Below are 27,717 nucleotides of genomic sequence, written 5' to 3'. Positions count from 1 at the left end.
TGTTTTCTTTTTAAGCGCATCACGAGAATTCAAGGGTGGACACTGGACAGTTTTTTATTGTTCTCATCTTTAATTCGGTTTCATAACAACTTTTTGTGTAAAAAATGACCAGGAGATTTATATTAGTTAGCTTATTTATTATTGGAATTTTTTTAATGATTTTATTCTTTCATTAAGACCTCATGATAATTTTGATGCTATCAGGTGCTTTAATGTTTGGTATTGAATATATACTCCATTTGGTTCTTATTATAAGATACTTTCTAGAAGAATTTTGTGGTCATTTTTTAAAAACATTTTGATAGTTTCAATGAATATTCAGTATTTTTCTCATATATGCCCACATTTAATAAGGGTAGACGGAGAATAGAAATTAATACGATAGGATATTAGAGTTTAACATAGTCAATAAGCGTAATATTAGAAATCACTTGAATTTCATGACAAATTTAATGATTTTAACTTTTTTTTTTGTACATATGTATTAATTAGCAATCTCTTATTATAATATGTCTTAAATGTGGATTACGGTGTAAATTTGTTTTGAAAATTTTCTCTCAAAAGCAATGTTGGTCGATTTAATCCAAATTAGTTCATTTCACGTGTATATGTGGAAGGGCCAAAACAGATAGGCGTATGCGGAAAGATCTGATTTCTTTTGTCCCTAAATATGATATATGATTTTTGAAGCTTTTGTACCTTTTTATACTACCCTGGTTTTAAATAACTAAAACACTTGAATCAAGAAAAAATAATTAAGTAGTTAAGATTTCATATTTTTCCAACTTTACCCTACTTTTTTAAACACTGCCAATCATCAACTATTTTGTTAGATAGAAGTAATCTTTACACACACACACACACTGCTAGTCCTAGAGGCATTTTAGAAAAATAAAGTTATTAGTTATTCTAAGAACTCTGGAAAGTTCACTATATATGGAAGCATAAGAGTTTACAAAATCCGCTTTATAATTGAAGTGGAGGGAGTGCATAATTCAGAGCTCCATGACATGTTAAAAATCTTTTTAAATGAACTGGTCTTCTTGCTTTCTTGCTTAAATGGAAATTGATCATCGGATGATGAACTGAGGTGCCGAAATGGCAATGGCACAATGGGTACCTATGTCTTCTTGCTTCTCTATTGGACTGACCCAATATTCTCATTCTCCAGCGGAATAGGTCATTTTTTATGATTCTATTTTGGGGGAAAAAAAATTGATTTCTGAAGCTAAAATAAATATAATCACAACCAATCTCATATTCATCAAATACCACTTTTTCATTGGTGAGACAAGGTTAAATATTATTCCTCGTATCCTAAATATAAAACCCATTTTGTAATGAAAATTACACTATAAAATAAGTCTTATATTTAGAACCGGAGATAGTATATGTTATTCAGCTATAGCAATTTATTAAAAAATGACAAAAATTTTGGTTTTTGTTGCATATGCATATAGTTTTGTATTTTTCAAAGAAAAATTAAAATGAATAAAATAAATGTAAACAAACAAGTCATGCTTTATTTAGTAGCAGAATGCGACGTAAGTTGCATGAGGTACCAAAAAAAAGATGATGAGGTGTTAGGACTTCGAAGGGAGAATGAGATTGATGATGGTAATAATAAAAAGAAGAATAGCATAAAAACAAGTGGAAAAAAGAGAGTCAAGACTTGGTAAGAAAATAACATGATAATTTTTTGAGATGGAAAATGAGTTCTTTTTCAAAATAAAAATTCAAAATTTTGACCAGGAATCGATGCCTGGTCCAATCTGGAATAAGGCCAAAAATGGTCAAAGAGAGAATAAGAACAGAACGACCTTGCTTGAACAGGATCTATTCTACAGGCTTGTGCCCCTATGTCCTAGAGTATTAAGAGAATCAAAACAGAAGTTATCAAAGCTAGGAAAACCAGTGGAAAACCGGTCATGAACTGATTTCTATTTTTTCAAAAAAAAAAAAACAGAGAGAGAAGAAGAAGTTACCAACCCCAAACTGTTGAGAAGGAAGGAAAATAGTCAGCAAGTGATATTCAAGTACTCAGGCCAAAAACAAAAAAAGTGATATTCAAGTACATGAAATCATGGGACATAAAGCACCAGGCATATGGATGCAACAGACAAGTATTTCGTTGCATTAGTCTGACACGGATCCTAGAAAGAAACCCACACTTAAACAAGGAGCTAATATGGAGAGTGAAGGCCTTGTAATTATCATGTGTGTAAAATTAAGAACAAGAACAGAAGCTACTTTGCCCTCAAGTCTTATCAATTATAAGCATGCAAAAATGGAAAAAATCCTCCTCAATAAAAAAAGGCCAACGGGCTCTCACTCTTGAACCAATCAGAGTCGTGGGTGAGTTATCGCTGTGCAGGAAGAAATGATTCGTGGTTTCTCTGTGCTGAAGAATGAAGATAGAAGACTCAAATGAAGAGAGTATATCTTTGAGCAAGTTTCAACCTTCGGAGGAGCTCCAATTGAGCACCCACACATGCTAGATTTAGGATACGGTTCAAGGTTGAAAAGACAAAAGTCCTTGTGAAACACCAAGAACACTTTTATTTCCCAATTATTGTACATCCTTTTTTTTTTTTTTTGCTGAATAAGTCCATCAAAATGACAATGTTACAGCATTAGGAGTGTTCTAAGCTGAACTTCCTATTGAGGATTCGGAGGACGACTGTTTGCAGCAGCCACACGAGAACCCCATTCCAGCAACTCTTTGCTGGTGTCATCTTTGTGTGCAAACACTTCTATGAAACACAGTGAATCTTTCTGAGGCCCAGTAGCTGCAGAAATTGCTTCGATCAGGTCCTCTTCTGTGCGCACCTACATTCATAAAATGAAAGATCAATGAACAGAATGTTCCATTACAAGGAATGACACTGTTATACGTAAAGAGGTTGCAGATATACTATCCACAAGTACAGGGAAATGCAAGATAATTTATGTGAACCTTTGCCGTCCAGCATTTGCCTTCTGAATTATGGATGGCATTCACAAAGCCAGTGTAGTCCCAGTTCTTGATCACATTATATGGGCCATCATGAATCTCAACTTCAATGGTATAACCTCCATTGTTAATGAGGAATATGATGCTTTTTTGTCTGCAGCGGATCATCGTTGAAATATCCTGTGCTGTCACCTGAATAATGGGAAGGAGGATAGTGTCAATGTGCTTTGTTATGTTTTGGTATCAAATCTGTTACATCAAAACTTGTTAATTTATATTACTGAGACTAATAATGACAGGAAAAAAGGATATAAAGTAGGTTATCTCGTCAGGATAAGTTCTTTTTTCTTTCATTCTACTTCTGAACTCATGTGACTAACCTGAAAACTACCATCCCCAATGCAAGCAATTACACGCTTGGACTTCGCAGCCTGTGCATATCCAAGTGTAGCACCAACTGACCAGCCGATAGATCCGTACTGCATCTGGAATTCATAACTGAAAGATGGATTTCGCAATGATAATGTTAATTTAGATATCATACGGAGAAAACAAATAGTAATGAATAAATTCCTTGAAGTAGAGATTGTATGCCTTACCCACAATTGTCAGGGAGACGAAGCTTCTGACAGTTGAACCAAGAGTCTCCAGTTTCAGCTATGACAGCGGTCTCTCCACTTAGCATGTTCTGTTGACCAAATAATTACCGAATTTAAATGAAGGACCTCACAAAGATGAAAGAATGTAATGAAACCATACAAATGAATTTTTAACTTATATGATGACTTAATTAGCTTGTAATTGTATGTTTAAACTCTAGTTCCCAAGTAACAGATTCAATCACAAACAATCAATGGGCAGAGTCAGATAGCTCATGAGGGTTCTGATACGGTTTTAATTTCTTAATATATCAAAGAAGGGCTCAGATTTGACAGAGTAAGAAACTTTTTAGGTTATTTAATACAGCTCCACATGTATAGCTCACTAGGCTCAAATCTGAGGGGTGCACGTTCACAAAAATCACAGATACCTTGTACAGTTGTACAAGAAGCAAGACTATTTTAACTTAGTTACACAATTAGGACACAAGGGTAGAACTCCAATCAGTAATCACACTCTTATAGTCAACACACGGCATGCAGTTGTAAAACGATAGATTAACAAGCATAAGATGAAGCAAGATGCATCGTTAGAAGTTCGAGAAAGAAAAGCTTTCAATTTTCGCTAATGTTTATTCACCCGCGCTCCGTTCTATATTGCAGAGGATTCAGTAACTCTTCTACCGTGTCAGAAAGGAACATGATGGGAAAAACAAAATTAAGCTGAGGGACAAAATTTATAGCTAGCATACCTAAGTTAACATCCAATGACTGGGTTAAAAGGATACCTTGTTAGTTATACTAATTGCACAGATCATGCTGTAATAAAGCAGTGAAAACAAGTGTTGATTTTAGCATCATACCTGAATGTGCTTGAATAGAACATTAACTCTAAGAGGTTCATCGTTCTGCTTCTTCAAAGGTACGCCAGGAGGCACATAAATACGCCTATAATTCTCCAAGGCAGTGCTGTTTTTCTTGAGCTTCTTGGACAACGCAGATAAGAAATCAGCCATGAAAACCCATCCAAGAGAAGGACCATTGCCAATGGTTATCCGATTCGGCTGCACTACAACTGCTTTCTCCTTCTTTATCAGCAAAGAATATCCCACAGAGCTGTAGTCATTGAAGATGGGACCAACAAAAACGTATGCATCAGCAGATTCCACAATCTCACCACAAAAGCTAGTACTGACAGCTCCCCAATATGTTCCAATGAAGTGAGGATGATGCTCTGGCACAAGACCCTTCGCTGATGGCATCACCGCTACTGGATACCCAGTGGCTTCTGCAAACTCCATAAACGCCTTTTGCGCCTTCGCTACACGAAGTTTCGGCCCTCCTACAATCACTGGCTTCACAGCACTGTTCAAAAATTTAGCTGTTGCTTCCACTGCTGCTTCTAGTCCTAACTGATTGCTCACTCTGCATAAAGTTCAAGGTTCTAATATGAGCAAAGAATTTAAGATCAAGAATCCATATCATCCATAAACTACTTCCTTAACATTAGCGTACACTGTTTTGAACTCTACACCTCAGTTACTGCTTGCTACGTTCATAGAATTCTGGCTTTTGAAATAAGTACCTAACTAGTTTTACTCAGAAAGAGGAATATTGAAATACGAAAGGTGATGAATGAAACTGAAGTCATACTTTGGGGCAATGTAGAACGGAACAGGGTCTCTCCCGAAAGTTGGATGAGGAATTCCAGGTAGATTACAACTTATACTGATATAAACAGGCTTGCTTTCTTTTAAAGCGGTAGAAATCGCCGTATCAATGAGCTCATGTGCATCATCCAAGTTATTCACCACAGCCTGAAATGTCATCATAAGCACATTACAATATCAAGGTCAATCTTCAAAATTGACCACAAGTGAACTTGAAGGAAGCATGAACAATGCCTTACCTGAAAGCAGGTGATTGTCTGAAAGCAACGAAGCTCCTGGCTAAAATCGGGCAACCCGATTGTGTGATGAAGAACCCGATTCGTTCCGTAATCATTTGAATTTGGGCCACCGACTATGCAGATCACAGGCAAATTCTCACTGTAAGCTCCGGCGATGGCGTTCAGGACGCTGAGACCACCGACGGTGAAAGTGACAACACACGCGCCAACGCCCTTGAAGCGCGCGTAGCCATCTGCTGCGTAGCCGGCGTTGAGCTCGTTACAACAGCCGATCAAGCTGAGCTCAGGCTCGGCGATCAAGTGGTCTAGAAGGGTCAAATTGAAGTCGCCCGGAACAGAAAAGACGTCACTGACGCCGATCTCAACCAGCCGCCGAGCCAGGTGCCTGCCGAGCGTGCCACTGCAGGCCGAAGGGCGGACCGAAGCCGGAACAGGAGCAGAGTTGGATGAAGGCACGGATCCAAGGTGAGTGGAAGCTTCCATGGGAAGAAAAGAGAAATCAGAGTGATTGTGAATATGGGGGTTGACGGATTGATGTTTAGAGTAGAGGATCACTGTTTCTGGGTTGATTGAAGGAGTTTTGAGAGAAGTTGATGATATATATAAAGGTTGTCACTTGAGCACATAGCAAGGGAAAGCTCAAAGCTGATGTTAGAAACCATGGGCAGGAATGGAAGTTGAAATCCTACAGAAGGGGCAAAGAAACAGGGGGATGGAGTGGACAAATCCCAGCTAGCGCCTCCGGAAAGAGAGAAACTATAGCTTTGCCAAGTTGGATTATTATATTAAAAATAAATTTAGAGTTAACTATCTTTTGAGTGGATTTTTTTTTTTTTTGGGGTACAATTTTTGAGTGAATTTTGAATTTTCTGATCTGCAAAGAAAACACTGAAAGAGATACCAGGCTTTTTTTTTTTTGGGAAAAAAATATTCAAAAAACAAAGACCATGAAAGTTGTGAAATTACAAATCAGATATTTTGTTAAAAATTTGTTGTTATTTGTCACGAATCCTAATTTGCAATTTTGTAATTTTCACTTTTGTTTTGCTATTGTCCCTTTTTTTTTCACCTAAGTTAAACTATTAGTGCCTATAGTTTCGATTGCCCCAAAATTGGTTAAAATTTTAACATATTTTGACTTTAGCTTCCTTGGATTAGTCAATAAATCAATTATTTAATTAATCCAATCGAAAATTTCGGACATGTCAATTAGATAGGATTTTATTTTTTCCCCCTCTTGTTAAGCTTGAAATGATATGGTTTTGAGCCTTAAAAAAATAGCAATATATCATATTATGCCTTACTAACTCTATTTTGTTAGATTATATGTGATTTGTATACATTAAGGTCTATTTACCTGTGGACTAATGTCTCTTTTATTTAAATATCACCCGTTTTAGGATTTTATGTGAATATTTTATATGTTTTACTTAAATTATATTATTTTAATCATAATTGCATTAATTCTGATTCAACCATCGCAATTTAGCCTGCTAAGCCTTAAACTTGAGCCATTATTTCTTTTAACACATTAATTTTAAAACTTTCATCAATATTTTTATTTTATTAGTATTAGGAAAAATGATAAATAAGACAGTGAAAATTGTAAAATTTCAAATAAAAATTCGTTAGTACACTTTAACAGGTTTTGACAATAATTGAACTATAAATAACAACATTTTTTTTAAATATCTGATTTAGAATTTTGCAATTTTCATGACTTTTTTTAAAATCTTTGTCGCTTAGTTCTGTGGACTGTTGTTCGAAGGGTGGTTTTACTAACTTGGAAAGGGTCCGTGGTATTGGCTGTGGGTTCGGTACAGTAAATTTGAAAATATGCATAATCTCTTTTGGAGGGTTATTTAATTATTTTCTTGGGTAGATGCACGGGAAGGAGTGTTTGACGGGCAAGTCATAACATTCTATATTAATTAATGAAGGGCAGACCAATGTTTCGAGGATTCTTAAGGGAATATATTTAATGCTTGGGTTAATATTTAATGCTCGGGTTAAGTTCATTTAATATTTCAAAATATTTTTTCTCATACATCTAATACCTCAAAATATTTTTTAGTACGTCCAGCATCTTGAAATCTTTTCTCATCTTTATGGTGGATACACTAAATAATATTTTTAGGTGTTGAATACATCTAAAAAAATAAAGTGCTGAATGTATCAAAAAATACTTTACAGTATTAGATGCACTTAAAAAATATTTTAAGATATAAGATGTATTATAAAATATTTTAAAATATTAGATATATTTGAAAAATTTATTTACTAGCGCTGGATGCACGTTTCAAACTTTTGAGAGAGGTTGCTTTTGAACCCCCTACTCAACCATACGCTGTGTTCTTTGGTCGATGTGAGGGTCACTATGCTATCCTGTCATATATACAATTATATTCACTAGTGTTCTAGTTGCAGTCCAACGTGTACATCCTTTTTCGACAGACATCCGTTATTTTAACCAGGAGAAATGAACGAGAACTCTTCCTATCTTTAATATCACCTTCAGTTCTAATTATAAGAGCCAGTTGACTAATTTAACAAAATTAAGGAAGTAAGTTGAGTTAATTAGTTGTCCTAAATAGGTATTGTCTTTCCTAAAATATCCTTGCTAATCAAGTGTATTAACTAGAACTATCATTGTTAGAAGAGCTACTTTGGAAAAAAAATGTATAAATATGAGAGACAAAGTGAATTGGGGTCTCATATTTAGGACCAAAATAAAGGTCAAACAGGGTCTTATATTAAGGACAGGAGGTAGTATAAGACTTATTTAACTAATTTGATTAAATTAAGAAAGTTAGATAAGTTAGTTAATTATAAGAAATATGATATGTTTTTCTTAAAACACAATAATCATCTTTATTAATATCATTGCTCCTTCACTTAATTATGATTGAGATAGTATCCATAGAAGTAATTTAGAAAAATTAATAAATACGAGAAATAAGTATTATATTTAAAATCATAATTAACTTAACAATTATGTCATATATTAAAGATCAAAGAAGTATTATTATAATATTGTAATGTACAACAAGCTTGCGTATGTTACTCAGTGCTCATTATAAATCAATTGCAATTTATTCTCACATATTAAAAAAAAAAATGAATGTACTTTGTCTAGATAGCATGTTTTGTTTGTTAATATTAATATTTTGAAGTGGCTATCTTATCAGTAATTATAATTTGTTATATTATAGTTGATGTCGTACTCGTACCTATGGGAACATAAGTTAAATAGGTGAAATGGAAATGAGTCAATTTCTCATATGTGAGGTCCATGCCATGGTTAGAAACTTGTTAAAAGAAAAAAAAAATTACTTTTGAAAAATTATGCTTATTTGAATTTGATAAATTTTAAGTGTTAAATAGTAATACTTGATACTAGATAAATAATTGTATTAAAAAAATATGTAGGGTTCAATTCGATCAATCACTTTTGTGACTTCAATATATTAAATTAAAAAAATACTAGAGCGTACGAAAAGTTATTTTGTTACAATTCAATTTGGCGAAATGACAGAAAAATACATCTTAAATTTTAAAATGATAAATAGGTTATGCTCATTATTTTTGTATTGGTTTTGACTATTCTTGTAATAGTTTAATTTTGAGAAGTCAAAATTTATCAAAATCACTATCATTTTAAAATTCAGCAATTATTTTTCAGTCATTTTTCCTTCAATTTTCACAATCGTTACATTTTTCACTCAGTCCCTTGCAAACAAGTTGATGAAATCACTGCACTGCATCATATCTAATAAAATAAGAAGTAATGAGGTGACCGTCATCTCTGTTTTAACTATATTCTAATAGAAAAAAACTTAACTTTATGGGTTGAGATGAATAATCAACGTCATCAATACAAAAAACCAAATTATATGTTTGTATTTGTTTAGTATTCATTTAAATATAATATCTTTGGTCCTTAACATAAAACCCAATTAACTAATTTAGAAAAATTGAGAAAAATGATAAATTATTTTAAACTATTTATACTTATTGTTTTTTCTCAAACTAATTTGCCTCACTTATAAATTGCTATAGAATGAAATCTTTCTGATTCTTAATTTTCAGAATATCTAGACTTAGTTCTCCTCTTTGAATAGAGGCTCTAGCAATTTCTTTTGTATTTTTCAGTCTAAGCAGGAGACAATATACTTGGAGTTTAATCTAATGATTCATATAAATATTTTAGATAGATCATATAATATATACTATAATTAAGAAATTCAGCAAATTTCTTAATCTTTCCAAATTAATTAATCGGATTTTATATTAAAGACCGAAGGTAATATATCATTATGTATTCTAAGCAAAATTAGTCTTTTATTGTTTATATTTATAAGTTATATATAATGCAATTCCTAAGGTGTATTATATAAAATGATAATTTAGATGGTTTATATGATACATGCAGCTCATTTTTTAGGATGAAGGTGCATTCAATATCCCGACTTTTTTTTTATAGTGCACGTAGCATTTTAATTTTAATTTTATTCCTTCTAGCACCGAAAGATTAGAATGTTAGATATAACTAAAAAATAACAATATTAGAGTGTTGGATGCATCACAAAAATAATATTAAAGGATGTTAGATACATTTGAGAAATAAGATCAGGACATTAAATGCATTTTCACCCTTTTTTTACAAAATTATGTATAACTCCCAATTCTATGTATGGTTTGATAGTATAATTGTGACTGGACCAACAATAGCTAGCTCAGATGTTTAAGCGCTTATTTCATTAATTAAAGTAAACTAAAGTCTCAAATTCGAGTATTATTGCGTGTATGAAATAAATTACAGTTAGAAAAGCTTTATATCCATATCATCTAATCTAAGAATGATCAAATCACAGACTGAGCGGCACTTTTGAAAAATAATAAGAATAAAGGACAAATGCTAGCTGTAAGAGAAGCTTTGTAATATTTCATAGAAGGGAAAGCGAACTTTTTTGAAAGAATGGAAGAGAATATTCGAGGTTTTTGAATTATATATTTTATTCCAGTTGCATGAAAATCACCCTTTTTTACAAAAAAAAGTGATGTCTCTCTTCACAACACACTGCAATGTGTAGTTGTGTGCTGGCGGGTGTGTGTATTACATTCTGTTCTTTATTTTGTTGTAAACAGATCATTGAGATGCCTAATTGATAAATTACTGATCAAGTCACATATGTGAACTTTTTTTTTCTTAAAAAGTATCAAACACGAAGATGATTATATTTCTTTTTTGGCCAGAAAAGATGATGATACTGAATCAAAAGAAGTTAAAAATTTAGAATTATGTCAATATGGAATAAACATTATCACATATTATTTTATGTGTAAAAATATATACATATAAATTTTTAGAGATGAAGCCATAGAAATACACTTTAGATAAATATGTCAAGTACATGAAAGATGAAAATAGAGAGGGAGAGATTTGGAACAACGGCTACCCTACTTGTTTATCAATAAATTTGATGAGGGGTCTATAAATTATGATTTTTTTATCATTTAAAAAATTTATTTTTATATTTTTATTTGTATTAAATTATTGATTTTCATACTTCTTTTTAGTGCCTAAAAGTTATAATTCAAGGGGGTTTTTAATTTATAAAGATTAAAGATAGTTTATAGAGATTTAACATCTTATTGAAGACAAGATTGAAAACAGAACTGGCATGATAGGAATAAGTATTTTAATAATTGCTTCAATATTATTTTTTCATTTTAACATTTAGTTAAATTAGTGTTAAAACTGACGTACCGCCATTAAACCTATTTTAATTATTTTCAAATATATTTCTTAGATCTCTCATTTTCTTTAATTTCTTCTAGTTAATTACACGTCGCTGTACGCTTAGAGTAGATTGATCAGATATTTTAAGATAAAATTAAAAGAAACCTGGAGAAATTGAAAGAATTTCCAGATCACATTGAAAGAGCTAGAAAAAAACTGACAAAATCCTTTTAGGAATGAATATTTTTCGTCTGATATTTAAGTAATAAACTTCAAGGGCAAAATGTCAACTTTTCAGTATAACAATGTTGTTTATACTCACCGATTACCAGTTTTCTTTTTTCTTTTAAGGATAAAATCAAACTACGCATTAATGGACAAAAGTGAAGAATACAAACTCACAGAACATGTCCCAAATCTCATGGGAATGGCTTTTAAAAAGCACTTCATAAAACGAGACAAACTCTACATATTTACTTCGTATATCACAAAAGTATTTTAAAATCATGATTTGGTTTTCATTCAAACGCTTCCAAAATATCAAAATTTGGACAAGCTTGTACGAGAAACTAACGTCGAGTGGATTTGATAATATACATTAAAAGTTAAGAAGCCAAAAACTATAAGGTAGACAGCAAAGATCAGACCACGCAAGGGGTTGAACATTCCTTCTCTGATGGCACCTTTCGGTAGGGCAAGGCTGCTGAGGATATCTTTTCCCTGCACGGCAAATTTGACTGCGTACAAACCATAATATGTCAATGAAAAAGGCAATCTAAAGTGGGAAGAAGTCACCTCCTTGTTACAAGTCATCTAAAACCACAACCATTGAGGTAAATTGAATTCGGCGTTTTCAAATGAATCGACAATATTAAAAAAGAATGCTTCTAATTTCCCTTTTTATTATACTATGTTTCCATTTTTTTTATTACTTTATGTTCAACACTTCCTTTTCATCGCACCTTATTTTTTTATATTTAGGAGGTGTTTGGATAAAACCAAATCATGATTTGGAAAATAACTTATGGAGAATAGATTCTTGGGAGAATAGATTTTGTGAAAAAGTGATTCTAATAAAGTAAAACTGTTTGGATAGTTATTATTAGAAACACTTTTTATATGCACAAATTATTAAAAAGACATAAGTTAATATGATAATTACATAAAAGATAGATTTTATAATATATTTTAATTTGAAGGAATAAAATTGTTAATAATACATTTTTTACCAACATAATTAGTAATATATAAGATAATGTAATTAATAAATAATTAATATGTGTATATATTTATAAAATATAAGATTAAACATGTTTATTAAAAAAATAATTAAGAGGTGTTAAAATTATAGTATCGTTGAGATATATTCTGACAGGCACAATCTTACTCTTCAATATGAGTTAGAAGTAAAATGGATTCACTTTTTCTGAAACTATAGTTTTGAGCCCAAAATCATGGTTGTTTTTTCCTCAGCATTTGGCAATTTTTTTTTGTCCAAATCACACCCAAACAGGCCCTTAATTTTAACGTACGTTTTCACCACGTCTTCTCGTTAGGTTCACGCATGATTCAAATCTAGAAAACCAATAAACATGCAGTCAAAACTCAAGTTTTGTCAACATACAGAAAAAAGGACCATATATAAAGTTATCAGAAAGGATTATACTTTTACAATGCCGAAACATAAACCATTAATCATACTAATTCAATGCCCAATGGCTGAAAATAAGAGACAGAAGAAAACAAGGAACAAATAATTGATCAGAAACAAAAGTAATTAATATTTAAAAAAGTATACGTTGTTCTTCTATTCTCCTCTTTTCTATCTTTTTCATTTTCTACAATTCTTAATATATGAGTTAGATAACTAATTTTCAAAAAATAAAAAAATAATTAAATTAGTTATTTACAAATCTGTGAGTAGTGATTTTTTCTAAAATATTATTTTTAGTTAATTACATTAGAAATTATTCTTTAATCAAAACACCCTTTAATATATATAATTAATAGTGATAGTTTAAAAAAATTATTAATTGAAATGATAAAATATATCGATATTTTATAATTTAAAGGGGAAAAAACACTAGAGGGAGGATTCTACACACATCGATTAATTACAAATTTGATTTGAACGTCCCTCGTCTCGAAACGTTGTCAATCTCTTTTTGATTTCTATTCATCGCTTCCGTCGAGAACATGTTTATTTATTTTTCTAATCAAAGAACCGCATTTCAACCTTGTGGTTTGTATTTTTTTTTATTATTATTATTACTACTACTACTACTAGTTATTTAATGGTTTTTTTCAGAAATACACTCAAATATATATTCAAAAGATTTCAACTTTGTAGGCCTATGATTAGGTTGATTAATCAACAAGCTCTTTTTGTGTGAAGTCATGTTTGGGTTGGTCAAAAGAAAATGATAGTGAAAAGAAGAGAATAATGCGGGAGCTGTGAGTTTAATTTCTTCTTGTAATGCTTATTATATTTTCTATGGTTATTTGATAGTACATATTTTATTTTGAGAAAATACTTAAATCAAGTTACTCATATTCATTATCTCAAGTTCTCCAATCATATATGGATATGTATTTTGTCATTTATTGTATTAGTTTTCAAAGAAGGATTCATTGACATTTTTTGTTTTAAGCATCCTTAATTAAGTTTTTCCCTCGTCCTGTATATTATTACTATTTTTTAGGTTGCTTTTATTTTTTCCTTTTTTTGCCTCATATTGTTAGGACTTATCTTTTTTTATTTGTCTTGTTTTGTTAATAATTTGATAGATCTTTGATGCTCAGGTATTGAGGTCATAGACCGTGCTTTACAGGGTTTTTGGGTTTTTTTTCCCCCTTCAAGATATAACCACCATATTCTTCTGCCATGAATGATGATATGTAACTAAAAAACTTAGAAAAAATTACAGTCTTGTGGCCGTTTTTATGGGATAGAGAGAAGGAATGCTTTGGTTTTATTTGTAAGAGGGAGAGAGATTTTTTTTATATATAAATATACAATTTTACTTTTAATTCATTATTATGTCATTCGACTTTATTCTCATAGAATATAATATATATTAAATAAGAATAAAGTTGTAAAGTTATTAAATTTTAAGATAGAGTTAATAAAATTTAAGATTTTTTTTCGTTTATATAAAGCATGTTGACATATAAATAGAATCGGAGAAGTATCTTCATTTATGTATATATAGTAGAAAATAATATGCTGGCCAAAAAATTTAGAAAAGAATATAGTTATATATTTTCATTCATGTATTTTGCATCTTTAATTTGCATCTTAAGCATCATAACACAGCATGGCTTAAGAGGACTTGGATCAAGCACCTAGTCTTTATCTTGGTTGAGCGGAACCCTTGCCTAAAATTTGTATTGGAAAAAACGGATATTTGCAACTCCTTCGGAATTTAATGGGTCTATACACACACAACTAATAGGGTGAGATCTAAGAAAGGATTGAATAAGATTTGAATACTTGTTCATAAAAGTACGTACATCTAGTAACCAACGGGTAACCATACCTCAAACAAAATTATGTATACTAAAAATAAAATCATTAAATCAATTGGTAGAAGTTGTTCTAATTTAACAAAAAATCACGACTTCAGTCTTTTGGAAATGAAGCAACATAGGTGGCAGCTGAGTCACCACCCATATGGGTTCTACCATGACTTAATCCGGATTAGTCTACTTTGTAATTTTCGGAAAGATATCTGAAGTTTTTTCTTTCCAATTTTCAATTTGATACCTGTGTGTTTGTCTCTCCTTATTAAATCATTTAATTTTACTATGTTAGCATAATTAACTTTTGTATATGGACTGATAATGTTATAACATGACAAAATTACAAGGGTTAATAGTACTAACAGAGTAAAATCAAATATTTTAATAATGAGAAAAAAGCTCATAGATCGATACATGAAGAGTAGTCATGTATTGATCCACCATAAAGCATATAGTGCTCATAGAAAGATACAAAGTTACTATCTTTTGTTTTAATTATAAGATCTTATTTGTATACTACAAACAAAATCTTATAATTAGGTAGGAAGTACTTCTCTAGTTCTAAATATAAGAGCTATTTTATAGTATAAATTGTATTACAAAATAAATCTTATATTTAGAATAAAAAAAGTAATAGATTAGTAGCTAAAGGATTCCCTAAGAGTATTGAGTCACACCCATTTAGAGATAGGGGAAATTTTGCCCCAGATTGCTAAAATGACCACGGTGGCCTTCTCAAATTAGATCAAGTTTGGGTTGGGCTGAAAGTCCAGCCCATTCAACAAGAATGTGGAGCCTCGATTCTTTTAGGCCGGGTCTAGACCCCGATCTTGACCACAGTGACCGTTCTTGATAATATGTTCTCGTAATAAAATACTACCTCCGGTCCTTAATATAAGATCCCATTTGACTTTTTGTTTGGTCCTAATTATAAGATCCCAATCTATTTTGTCTCTCATATTTATGTATTTTTTTCCAAAATAGTCCTTCTAATAATGATAGTTCTGGCCAATACACTTAATTAGCAAGGATATTTTAGGAATGACAATATTTATTTATTACAAATAACTAACTTAACTTACTTCTTTAATCTCCTCAAATAAGTCAATTGGGTCTTATAATTAGGACCGGAGGTAGTAATAATAAACCATAAACAAATTTTACAAACTTGGTTAAATTTATAATCAAACAAATAATGTTATGGTTAAATAATTTTAATTTAGAAAATAAGATAATAGATTTCAAAACATATATATTTAATATTTATCAGTGTACTATTTAGTCCTCTTTTTCAGCCATCGTATCTTCTTTTCATACTTTAAATGACATTTAGCCTCAGTTGGCAAAAAAAAAAAGAATATTTAGTCTCCTCACACCGGGAGGCAATTTAAAAAAAAAATTGTTCTATGAATATACCACCTCAGATCTTAAATATAAAATTTATAAATTTTATATTTAAGACCTGACGAATATGTCAAAAGATACATAATTGAGAGGGAAAGAACAAAGAACCATTCAAATTGGATTGAAAGTTAATAAAGTAAAGCATTAATGTGTTAAGCCTCCTCAATTATGCCGGCGGCGCCTTAATAATGTAATGAATTAGAGGAAAACGGCAAATGACTCCACTTGTCATTACATCTGACACCTAAAATTATTGAACCGAAAAAGTAAAATATAAAATTGTTTTGTTCTTCATACGTACCTAATGAATTTCTCTCAGTCCTAATCATACCACTGTGGTGAGATTTGCATTATTGAATTTAAATATAAAATTTTTAACGGACTTATATATATATATATATATATATATATTAAAGAAGTGACAATTAAATGAAAATTTTTAAATGGAAATGCCGCCTGCCATGCTTAAATAAGATTATATGAACCTGAACTATCTAATTTTAATCTAAGTGGTTTAGATTTGGTGCTCCCAGATGAAATCCCCCACCTAAAGTTCTGCCACTTGCACGCGTAATCTTTAAAATTTTTGTTTTGGTTTCTTGGTCAGAAGTTTTGTCTCCAATTTTCCGTGACACTCCATGTTTGCTTTCTTATGACGATGGCCAACTGAAGATCGATTTGGAATAGCATATAAATAATTATTCAGTTGTAATTTATAGAATATGAAATAAATATATGAAAAAAAAATTTATCTCAATTTACATAAAATATATTTATAATTTATTTTAATCGTAATCCTAAGGCAAATATATGATAACTTTTCTCATCGGTTGCTTAATAACTGTTGTGAAAAGTCTTACACCATGACATTGAGACCCCAAAATTACTACGGTGACGGCACGCATATTCCTCTAAAAATCGTTGTTAGAAACCTATTCTAACTAACGTAAAAAGTCTTTTTCCTGGGGTAGTTGAGCTGCACAATTAAAAGGGCAAACCAACGAGGCCGTATAATTAATACAAGGAATTAGGGAAAAAAAGAGCAAGGAAAAATTAAACTATTACACTATTACATTTACGGAAAGAGAAAGTCGTAAGATGTAATAAGCAGGATGAAAAGTATGATATACTATAAATTCATAACATAAAAGTGATCAAATAAAATTTACCCAAAAAAAAAAAGTGATCAAATAAAACCAGAAGAAATGAATCAATGAAAATTAAACTGCAAAAAAAAAAACCCTTTGGATACTCCGAATCGAACCAGTAAGAGAACCTTGTATGTCTAACATGGAATCTTAGAGATGAACCACTCCATCACCAGTATTGGAGCCTTGATCAGAGCCAACGCAAACTCAACAATAATGGTCACACATAGACAACATGGGCATATACATGTTAATATCAACCTGCAAGACACAAAAAAGAAAAAAAAATCCATCTTACTAATAATTTTTTCCCTGAAATATTAATCCCAACTATTCTTAATTAGGATTCTTCGAAACAGACTTACCCAACAATCCAGATGATAACACCTATGAGAGAGAGGAGCAAAGACAAGAAGGCAAAGGGAAGCCCTAGCAGAAACCCTAGAGGCCTGCATTTACAGTCTTCAGAGCAGCACATGATGGACTTCTTCTTCTTCTTCGTTCGGCTTCTTCTCTCTGTTTAATGGCGGTTTCTTGCTTCCGAGAGGTCAAGGAGAATATAAACTACGATATTGACGGAGAGCACAAGATATATTGATTAAATAATTATGTGTATGCACATTAGGAATTATTGGTGAGACACGTATACGCATAAAAAAAAAGGCTAGCAGCCCAATCTTGTTCCCAGAACGAAACTGGTCGATAGGAAACCAATCACAGAATCCCACGTTGTACTCATCGATCCAGCTTGATTAAGGAACATTTCTCTCTGCTCACGCCGCTTTCTTGCAGTTATAAACTCATGAATTTTTTTTCTTGTTATTATTTCAGTTTTTGAAGTTGTAATCTTATATTGGGCCTCTGGATTTTGCTGACGTCAGAGACAGGCAAAGGCTTGGGCCATGGAAGAACCGAATATCCATTAAGTTATTATTCCCTTTAGTTAATATTATAAACGCTTGTACCAAAAAAAAATTATAAACGCTTGATAATAACTTTACATAAAATGAAGTAAAATTAGTTATTTCTTGAAAAATATCAAAATTATTCTCAATTCATTAGCTGAAGGATTTTGGTAATTTAGTTAAAATTTTTGTAATTAGTTAGGAATATTATGTAGAAAAAATTAATATTTTAAAGAAATCAAAGCAAATGTCATGTGATGAAACATGTTGAAGGTTGTTACTATAAGAATTTGATTTTTTTTTTTGATATCATTATAGCATATAAACATATCTACATACGGGGTAAAGGATCCAGATTGAGACTATATATAAGTTGATAATAGATTACATTTGAGAAACTTTGACTTACTAGGAAGCTGAAAATTTTAAATAGTTTTCTTTATAACTTAATTTTTAATTAAAATAATCTATTTTTAATGAGTACTTCAAAAATTTTAAAGAAAAAAACTTTTTGTTTGGTCACTCCACAGATTATTCTATATGGAAAAAAAAGAAAAAGATTATCCTTCCTTGACTGTCAGTAGTCTACTGGGCTGAAATAGATGAACTACAATATTATGGATGAACTACAATATTGGGCCAGGCCGATACTTGTTTTGGGTCTTATCTAAGATGCATTTATATTGGGCAAAAAACAATACAAAATGTATGCTATCTTGTACAGAAAAAAAACTATACTATTATCAGGAGTTAGGTATTCCGGAAAGAATTAGTTTATCATAATATAATAAATTAATATTTAAATTTTTATTATAAAAAGTGTTCATATTTAGTGTCTGACAGTACTTCGAATATGATTGCTTTTAGTAAAAAGATAGCTATGCCTACCCCAAAAAAAAAAAAAAACTATGCTAGTATTCGTCTTGCAGATTAATAAGAAATTCAGTATTATTGGGAAAAGCAAAATAAACTCGTTTCCATTGTGAGAAAGGAAGTCATGTGAACTTCGTTTTTGTTTTCTTTTGCGGAAAAAATTATGCTGAATTATCTTGATGATCGCTAGGTTGGTCTCCACGCCTCACTATCATATTTATTTTCTTAAAATAATAAAGATATTTATCGAAACATTATTAGACTACGATCTAATAATTAATACTCCTCTAGTCCTTAATATAAGATTCATTTAACTAATTTGATTGGATTAAGAAAGTTAGGTAAATTAGTTAATTATAAGAAATGTGATACATTTTTCCTAAAACACTATAATCATCTTTTTTAATATCCTCTCTCCCTTTTCTAATTGATTATGGTTGAGAGAGTATCCGTAGGAGTAATTTAGATAAAATTGATAAATATGAGAAATGGGTCTTATATTTAAGACTAAAACTAACTCAATAATTAGATCTCATATTAAAGACTGGAGGAGTATTTCTTAATTGAGACTCGATTGAGGGATCACAGTCTATTGTTCTGAAGCTTAAAAAAATTAACTACGTATTTTCTTCGTGCACGCACACACATCACAGCTTAAGCACAGGCCAATCCCATCAAATTTTCTAACCCTCTCATAACGTCATTTCCACTTCAAAGTCTTTTTAACATAAAAGATATGATAATGTATTTTCACTGGTTTGAATTTTTTTTTTTTTCCTTTGCTGATCTTTTTATTGTCTTGTTTTCTTAACAAGCTTTTTGATGCGTCTTTATTAGTTTGATTTTTCTTCTTCTCTCCCTCTCATGGTCTTGTTTTAATTTGTTTTTTTTTTTGTAGATGAAACTAAAATTCATATATTTTGAAATTTTTTAAAGATTTGTTTATTATGTGTTCTCACCCAAAATGAATAAAGAAATAGGTATATTTTATTATTTTTTTAACCAAGAAAGACAATTACTGATTTTGAACTTATGATAAGAAAAACAAATAGAAAAAAGATTAATATGATCTCCCAAAATTAAATATGCTAAAATATTAAGCAAAAAGAAAAATAACTCAAGAAGGAAATATTTTAGTTAAAAAAAAAAAAGCAAAAGCAAGAAAGAAAGAGGAAATCTGACATAACTACCACGTACGGTTTCTAACCCTCCTCTTTCTCTTCTTAGGCGAATCATTCACCAGACTTGCAACCCATTGAGGTTTGCCTGTGAACATCATAACCTGAAACAACATTGCTCCAAATGCTACTCCACATACATATCCCAACACCACAGGTTTCCATCCAAATTCGAATCCAACTTCAGAACTTGGAAGTGGTTCTTGTCTTTCCTCACGAGCGTTGCATGGAATCATGAGTTGAAAACCACGCAAGTCTTTGTTTCCTTTAAAAGAATCACTTGAGAAGGTCTCAAATTGTTGGCCCCTAGGAATGCAACCATCAAGTTGATTCTTTGAAAGGTTCAATACCCCGAGAAAATTGAGATTAGTCAACTCAGTAGGAATTCTCCCAGTAAAGTTGTTTGATGACAAATCCAACCATTCCAACTTCCTCAAATTTCCTATTGAGATAGGAATTGCACCGGTGAGCCCATTATGTGAGAAATTGAGCCCCTTCAATGCATGGAACTCTCCAATAACTTCAGGAATCTCTCCCTCAAACATGTTATTGGATAAATCAATGCTTGTGAAAATAGTCAATACCTTTTGTAGATGAATTTCAAATCCTTTCCAGGTCATGTCAATGGAGTCCTCATAAAAGCCACCATTATAGGTAGAGTTTGCATAAGTCAAGTACTGCAAGTGAGTTTTTTCATCTAATCTTCTCATAGCTTTGAAAGATTTGAAGAACAATGCAGGTAAAGGACCTTTCAAATTGTTGCTAGACAGGTCAAGTACTTTTAACATATGGAAGGCATGGCTTCTATTATCCTTAAAACTAGGGATAAAACCGTGGAATTTATTCCCCCTAAGAACAAGTACTTGCAATTCTTCAAGAGCTTCCAGCCAATGGGGAAATACATCTTCTATGTTGTTGTTGCCAAGATCCAAGACTCTCAGCCTTGTGCAATTGACCATAGATTGAGATAATGACCCTTCTAGAAAGTTGCCATTCAGATTTAGGGTTCTCAAATTGTTCCCCACTTCAAATGATTCAGGTACAATGCCAGAAAAACTATTATTTTGTAAATCCAACACAGAAAGACTAGGGTTAGAGTTGACAATACAATGTGGAATGGTGCCGGTGAAGTTATTGTGGGACAAGTTAAGAATCTCAAGTGTGCCAGCATTGCAAATAGAAGGAAGGAGCTCTCCTTGAAGGGAGTTGGAACTTAAGTCAAGAGAACGCATGTTTTTCCATGACAAGTTGTGCCACAACACATTTTCTGCAAGACAATTGTGCGAAAAGTTCAGGAGTGTAAGGTTTTGAAGCTGGAAAATTGACCTTGGAATTGGGCCATGCAACTTATTGTTAGACACATCAAGCCTCCAGAGTGAATAAGCGGATATTTCACTAATATGACCAGTGAATTGGTTAGAAGATAAAATCAAATGACTTAAAGATGGTAGAGTAAACATCGAAGAAGGAATTTTTCCATGGAAGTCATTGTTTGACAAATCTAGAACGTGAGATCTTTAAGATCTGAAACTGAATATGGAAATTGGCCACTAAAATTATTTGAAGACAAATCAAGCAAAATGAGATCTTGAAGATTGGAAAGTGATGATGAGATTTGACCAGAAAAATTATTGCTTGAGAGCTCCAAAAGATAAAGTTGTGTAAGGTTCCATAAGGATGGTGGAATTTCTCCAAAGAATTGGCATGATGAGAGATCCAAGACATTTAATGATTTCATATCGCCAATGGAATGCGGCAACTTTCCTGTGAAACTCGTGTTTCCAAGAGACAAAACTCTAATCGAATTGCTCCAATTAGACTCTGGAAGATAGCCTGCGAGATCTGGGTTTTCATGCAAATCTATCTCTTGAAGGTGGGGAAATGAAAATATATTTTCATCAAAATTTCCTTGTAATCCAGCATTACTAAGCTCAAGAGAGACCAAAGATGAGGAAAGATTCTTAAATAGATGACTCAAGGGAATCAATGATGTATCCATGCCACTTAGCAAAAGATCCTTTATATGAGTGGCATTTCTTGTGAGTCTCTCCCAAGTCTTTTCCTGAAGAACGAGATAATTCAAATCCTCCTTGAGATGAAGTGAAACCAACTTGTGAAGATGAGAAATCTGAGATGGAACTTCACCACTAAAATTACAAAAACTCAAGGATAGGTGTGTTAAACTTACAAGTTGGGAAATATTAGGTGGTATTTGAGACCCTTGAAAGTCATTGAAACTAAGATCAAGCGTTTGAAGATGGGAAAGCTGGAAGAGAGAATTGCTGGGAAGGAGTTTACCATGAAGCCAACTACAATTAAGATTGAGGCCAATCACATGACCCAATGGATTGCAAGTGACCCCATCCCATAAGCAACAATTGGTACCATTTTTCCAAGTTGATATGTTGGAGTATGGCATGCTTTCATAATAATCACAAGTTATAGAAGCGAAAGAAGAAGGATGGGGTTTTTGAATGGAAAATGAGTTTTGGAGATCTAGCAAGGCTAAGCTTTGGTCAGGACGACATGTTGGGAAAGCAAAAGAATAAGAGAGAGAGAGAGAGAGAAACAGTTGGAGACAAAGAAGGGAACACAATGATGGACTCCTCATTTGTGACTGATAATTCCTCTTTGCTTGCTGCAACAAGCGAAAAGAAATAGCTCTATTTATAAATGAATGGAAAATCTGGGCGACAAGAAAAAACTAATGGGAAAATCTTACATCTATATATGTGCAAGCAATGGATAAAAATGCTTTTTATTGGTTTGATTGTTTCTTCTCCTAGTTACTTTCAGTGTCTTGTTGTTTCGATTTTCTAATACAGATTAAAAAATTGTAATAATTATCTACAAAATGTAGCTCAAGGGAGAATGAGTACATTTAATTTGTATCTGTGCAAGCCAACTGAAGAGGAAAATGCTAAAACTGAAACTTAATTATCATTGAATTTTATGGCATAAAAATTATATACTCGACTTAAATAAATTACTAAACCATAGGGGCCAGTCAACACGAATTTTCCCATATCCTTCTAACCTCTAATTTCCAAGAAGTTCGCATTATTACGACTTCATCTCATTCACATTAGTACAGTACTGTTTACGAAACAGCATTTTTCCAAGGACCAAGACCTCAGTGCTGGAAAGCAGCATGTGAACCAAACATTAATTGACCGACAGATTTATCATACATAAAAGGATTTGAGTTTGATTTTTCTTTCCTTTCCTTGTCCTTTAGCTTAGTTTTTCCATGGATAGCTAGACTTGCAAAGTAGTTACACGAAAAAAGAGTTGCTTCCTCTTCTGCTCATCCTTTCACTGTCATGTTTCGTTTTTTCATAAAGGTAACTTCCAACTTAACATAAATCAGACATCAATAGTCTCTATCATAAATACATCTTAAGTATGCTCCCAAAGTTTCCAATATTCCCGTACGCGTAGTTTGCCAACACCTATTAAATTAAAGCATGCCATGCACATGCGAAATATTTTTCTATAACTTAATACTCCTTCAGTCCTTAATGTAAGACTCATTTAATTAATTTGATTAGATTAAGAAAGTTAGGTAAATTAGTTAATTATAAAAAATATAACATATTTTTCCTAAACTATTATAATCGTATTTTTTAATACCCTCTCTCCCTCTTTTGCTTAATTATGGTTGAGGGAGTATCCATGGAAGTAATTTAGAGAAAATTGATAAATATAAGAATGTGTCTTCTATTTAGGACCAAAACTAACTCAACAATTGGATTTTATATTAAGGACCGAAAGAGTATTACAAATTTGAGTATTTCAAATCATATCAATGTAAACTTCCTTAGCTAGTGGACTTGTATAGTATAGTGACATGAAAACTTTGTTTTAAATGAGAAGTCGAAGATTTGATTCCGCTTATATATAAACGCCAAGTTGTTAGTGTTTGTCCATTTAACTAAAAAAATGTTGACTTTGTAATTGGATAAAAATGTCTAAAAAAAATTATTAGCCTATTCCAAAAGAGAGTAAAGGCCAACCCCAACAAATTTTCTAACCCTCCCAACGTTAATGCCAGGTCCTTCCCCAATCTATGATTCATTTATAAGCCTAAATTAACAAAAAGTACAAAATAATCAGAAAAATAATAATTTAACTTTTAGAGACATCTATCATTACTTTTTTCTTATAATGAAAATTTTTTTAATTATTTATCCAATCGAAATGTTTTACTATTAACATGATGCAAAATAATATATATTTGGGATAGCAATTAAAAGCACTTATAAACATGTTTCACGTAAATCGAGATGAAATTCTTCTCACATACTTACCTCGTATTTCGTAAAGTATAATTAAAAAACTATTTATAAGCTATACTAAACGAGGCTATAAGTTAATTACTTAGCTTTGACTATCAATAACTGACAACTTTTATATGAGTATTGATTACATTTTAATGGGTATTAGTAGCCTAATGGTCATGATTTTTGGCCCAGACCATCAAGGAGGGTGGGGTTTTTTTTTTTTCAAGACAAAAAACAATTTCCACCAGTAGCCACTTCATTGGTGGCCAATGCCAGAGCGGATCTCCGACAATGGATTAGGGTTTTCTTTATATTTTTTTTAACAAAGAGTATTTTTATCATTCTGTCTTTATAGTAAAATGACAATTCATATTCACCTCACTTTCTGCATTAAGAAGTACTAGCTTTCAAATTAGGATTTCATCTTTTCACATTAATTACATTATTGGATGGGGTCCAAAGAAAGACCTGTTTCTATTCATCTGAATCCGGATGAGCCTTTTGCGGGGCAATTATATTTATAAAATACTCAACAAAAGCGGCTAATATGCCTGGTTCACATCTACAAACATTGACTTGCAAAGCCATCGTACAATATTCAACAAAACCGGCTAGTGAACCATTCACATACAAAAGTCATTATACAAAAAAGCTTCTCCTCCTGATCCTTTCCCTGTCATGCTTTTTTTTTTTTTGTGGTTTATAAAAAACGACTTCCTAATTAGGTTACATTAGATGATAAACAGTCTCTGTCATATATATACATTCTACATAGTTGCTTTCAAAGTTTTTAACAGTCCATATGCGTAGTTTACCCACACCTATGCCACTCATTTAATTTGCGAGATTTTCTATAACTTAATATTACAAATTTGAGTATTTCTAAGCAATTTAATAAATATCTTTAAAACAGTAGGAACTACAGAAAAATGGCAAGCGCATTTTTAAATTAGTTTTATTTAAAAAATCATAAAATTTTTAAAATTATATCATTTCATACCCAGAAGATATCAAAACATCGCGGATTTTATATGGAATCTAATGAAGAGTTAAGAAAAAATAAATAAAAAACGTTTAAAATCTTAGGGCATTACGAGACGCGCTAAAGACCCTTTGCGAGTGGGTACAATGGGGATAATATGATCTGGCACTGAAAGATGATGGCAATGGCATGCTTATCATCAGCAACACTAAGTTAAAAAATTACAGTTTTTTTTGTTTGTATTACTCTACCATATGAGATACATCTACTTATGGGACGAGGGATCCCAATTCAGGCCATAATATAAGTTGATAAGGGATAAAGTTTGAGAAGCTTTTTGGCTTGTTGAAAAGCTAACTTTAAATAGTTTTCTTAATAACTGTAGTCTTAAATTCAAATAATCTATTTTTAATGAGCACCTTATAAAAAATTCAAAAAGTTGGCTCGTTTTGTGATGTCACTCCGCCCATTACATATAAGATCATTCTATCTCTTCGGGAAATAAAGCAGAGAGATTATTGTATCTCCTCATTGACCATAAATAATCTATTGGGCTGAAATTGATTCACACCAATATTGGGCCAGGCCTATACTTGTTTCAGGTCTATCTAATATACACTTGGGTCCTGTCTGGTGCACTGGAATTGAGGGCGCAGAAATGGAAATGGAAATGAAATCCGTGCCTCTTGCATGTTTGGTACATCATAGCCCCTTGGGAATTGACTTCCATGTGGAAGCCAAACTGATGGAATTGGCTTCCATCCTACAACCCGAAGATTTGCATTTCCATGTTGCACGTTTCATTTCTGCCCTCCTTTCATGCTTAACACACAGGCTTCACACCCCACCGCCGGCATCTTCTCAACCCAACGCCGGCGATCTTCTCACCCACCCATAGATCGTGCCACTACCTGTTCTTCAGATCATGGTTGTTAAAGATGTTAGCTATCGAAGAGATCTGATAAGTCGAAGAGAGGGAGACGGGTCGAGAATGGCTTCTCCTTTGTCCACCTGAGTTTCAGTTCCAGATCTGAAAGTTGGGGACGACGACAGCTTCAATCTAAACCCATGATTTCATCTCCAGATTGAAGGGTTCCTTAGTTTTGCCATTTCTTCTACCTTATACTTCATTTGCTTCAGTGCATTTAGCTGAAGCTTGATGGCATTTTTTTGCATCTGAGAAGACATTCTTGCTTTTGCATCTGGCTTTTTTATTTTCTTTCGATGGTCATTGATTTTTGTAGATCATTCATGGTTTGTTGATTATGGATTATTGATAATGTTGGGTAGAGATTGTTTCTGGTTTGTTGAAGCATGGCCATTGTTTTTGATTTGTTGAAGCGTGGCTTACTATTCTACAGTGTGATGGTTAGCGGAGGAGGAGTTTGGGGATGAAAGGGGAGATTTTCCTTGTTTTTAAATTAAAGGGTATTTCAGTCTTTTCAAATAAAAGTCACGTCTAATTCTATCACCACACCAAACATATTTTTAAGAAAAAATGGTAAAAAAAAAGCATCAAAATAGAAAAATTATGAATAGAAATCCATGATAACATTAGCATGGATTTTGACAGCAATTTTTGTAAACAGGTTTATTTGTGCAATTTTTTTATTTTAGCAGTCTTTTTTATAATTTTTCTTATTTTTAAACCCTATGTCCATGTCTATTTCCATTTCTATATTTATATCTATTTTTATTTCCATTTCTATCAAAATCAATTCGATCATACCAAATGGTCCTTATATATTTTGCCTCTAGCAAAAGGATACTAGTATTTGGCAAAACAATATATATACATGTATATATGTTGTAGTGAATTAATATTTGAATCCTTATTGGGAGAGGTATCTATATTTAGTACCTGACAATATCTTGTATAGGATTACCTTCAATAAGAGGATACTTATACTTTAACAAAAAAATATAGGATAAATATGTACTAAACACCCTAAATTATTTTTGAAGGTACATTTAGCATCCTAAAATATTAAGTGGTGCAATTTTACCCTTCATCTCATTAGAATGGAGCAATTTCAATCCCAACTTAACAGAACTCTAACTCCGTTTATTCTTATTGCCAGCTGGACTTTTTTTCTTTTTAATAATAACAAGTATTCTTATTTTGTTGGAAGTGAGGGCCCACCCAAACACAACTCAGTACTGAGCCAAGCCCCTTCCATCTTCATCCCTCTCTTCATTATCACTCACGATTCTCCTT

At 32.0% G+C, this 27,717-nt stretch overlaps 4 protein-coding genes across 4 annotated transcripts; all 4 read right to left on the bottom strand.

Annotated features, from left to right (window-relative positions):
* Positions 1–2,370: 2,370 nt before the first annotated feature.
* On the bottom strand, positions 2,371–6,177 carry LOC114731837 (pyruvate decarboxylase 1-like). The gene is made up of 7 exons (XM_028919085.1): positions 5,462–6,177; positions 5,206–5,369; positions 4,416–4,977; positions 3,553–3,641; positions 3,334–3,451; positions 2,957–3,145; positions 2,371–2,829 (listed from the first exon to the last, which is right to left on the bottom strand). Exons 1-7 carry the CDS (start codon positions 5,942–5,944, stop codon positions 2,659–2,661), a joined length of 1,776 nt encoding a protein of 591 aa, XP_028774918.1. The 5' UTR covers positions 5,945–6,177; the 3' UTR covers positions 2,371–2,658.
* Positions 6,178–17,313: 11,136 nt separating this feature from the next.
* LOC114731838 (signaling peptide TAXIMIN 1-like) lies at positions 17,314–17,787 on the bottom strand. The gene is made up of 2 exons (XM_028919087.1): positions 17,644–17,787; positions 17,314–17,539 (listed from the first exon to the last, which is right to left on the bottom strand). The coding sequence occupies exons 1-2, from the start codon at positions 17,754–17,756 to the stop codon at positions 17,416–17,418; spliced, it is 237 nt and encodes a 78-aa protein (XP_028774920.1). The 5' UTR covers positions 17,757–17,787; the 3' UTR covers positions 17,314–17,415.
* A 2,455-nt stretch (positions 17,788–20,242) lies between these two features.
* LOC114731834 (receptor-like protein 9DC1) lies at positions 20,243–21,466 on the bottom strand. Its single transcript, XM_028919079.1, has one exon. It carries the CDS (start codon positions 21,464–21,466, stop codon positions 20,243–20,245), a length of 1,224 nt encoding a protein of 407 aa, XP_028774912.1.
* Positions 21,467–21,735: 269 nt separating this feature from the next.
* Positions 21,736–22,653, bottom strand: LOC114731833 (receptor-like protein 6). Its single transcript, XM_028919077.1, has one exon. The coding sequence runs from the start codon at positions 22,651–22,653 to the stop codon at positions 21,736–21,738; it is 918 nt and encodes a 305-aa protein (XP_028774910.1).
* Between the last annotated feature and the right edge of the window lie 5,064 nt (positions 22,654–27,717).

The sequence above is a fragment of the Neltuma alba genome, unplaced genomic scaffold (genome assembly GCF_004799145.2).
Source record: "Neltuma alba isolate B1F8T4 unplaced genomic scaffold, ASM479914v2 tig00012848_pilon, whole genome shotgun sequence".
NCBI classification, from domain to species: Eukaryota; Viridiplantae; Streptophyta; class Magnoliopsida; order Fabales; family Fabaceae; genus Neltuma; species Neltuma alba.
This window is presented reverse-complemented; position numbering and strand designations above follow the sequence as displayed.

Bases quoted from the DNA above. Each gene is read 5' to 3' on its own strand.
- LOC114731837 (XM_028919085.1), bottom strand. From the start codon at position 5,944: ATGGAAGCTTCCACTCACCTTGGATCCGTGCCTTCATCCAACTCTGCT. The intron at 4,978-5,205 runs GTATGACTTCAG...AACTTTATGCAG, and splicing joins CCGTTCTACATTGCCCCAAA to AGTGAGCAATCAGTTAGGAC. The intron at 3,642-4,415 runs GTATGATGCTAA...TTTGGTCAACAG, and splicing joins TTCTATTCAAGCACATTCAG to AACATGCTAAGTGGAGAGAC.
- LOC114731834 (XM_028919079.1), bottom strand. From the start codon at position 21,466: ATGCGTTCTCTTGACTTAAGTTCCAACTCCCTTCAAGGAGAGCTCCTT.
- LOC114731838 (XM_028919087.1), bottom strand. From the start codon at position 17,756: ATGTGCTGCTCTGAAGACTGTAAATGCAGGCCTCTAGGGTTTCTGCTA. The intron at 17,540-17,643 runs GTAAGTCTGTTT...TGTGTCTTGCAG, and splicing joins GTTATCATCTGGATTGTTGG to GTTGATATTAACATGTATAT.
- LOC114731833 (XM_028919077.1), bottom strand. From the start codon at position 22,653: ATGCCATACTCCAACATATCAACTTGGAAAAATGGTACCAATTGTTGC.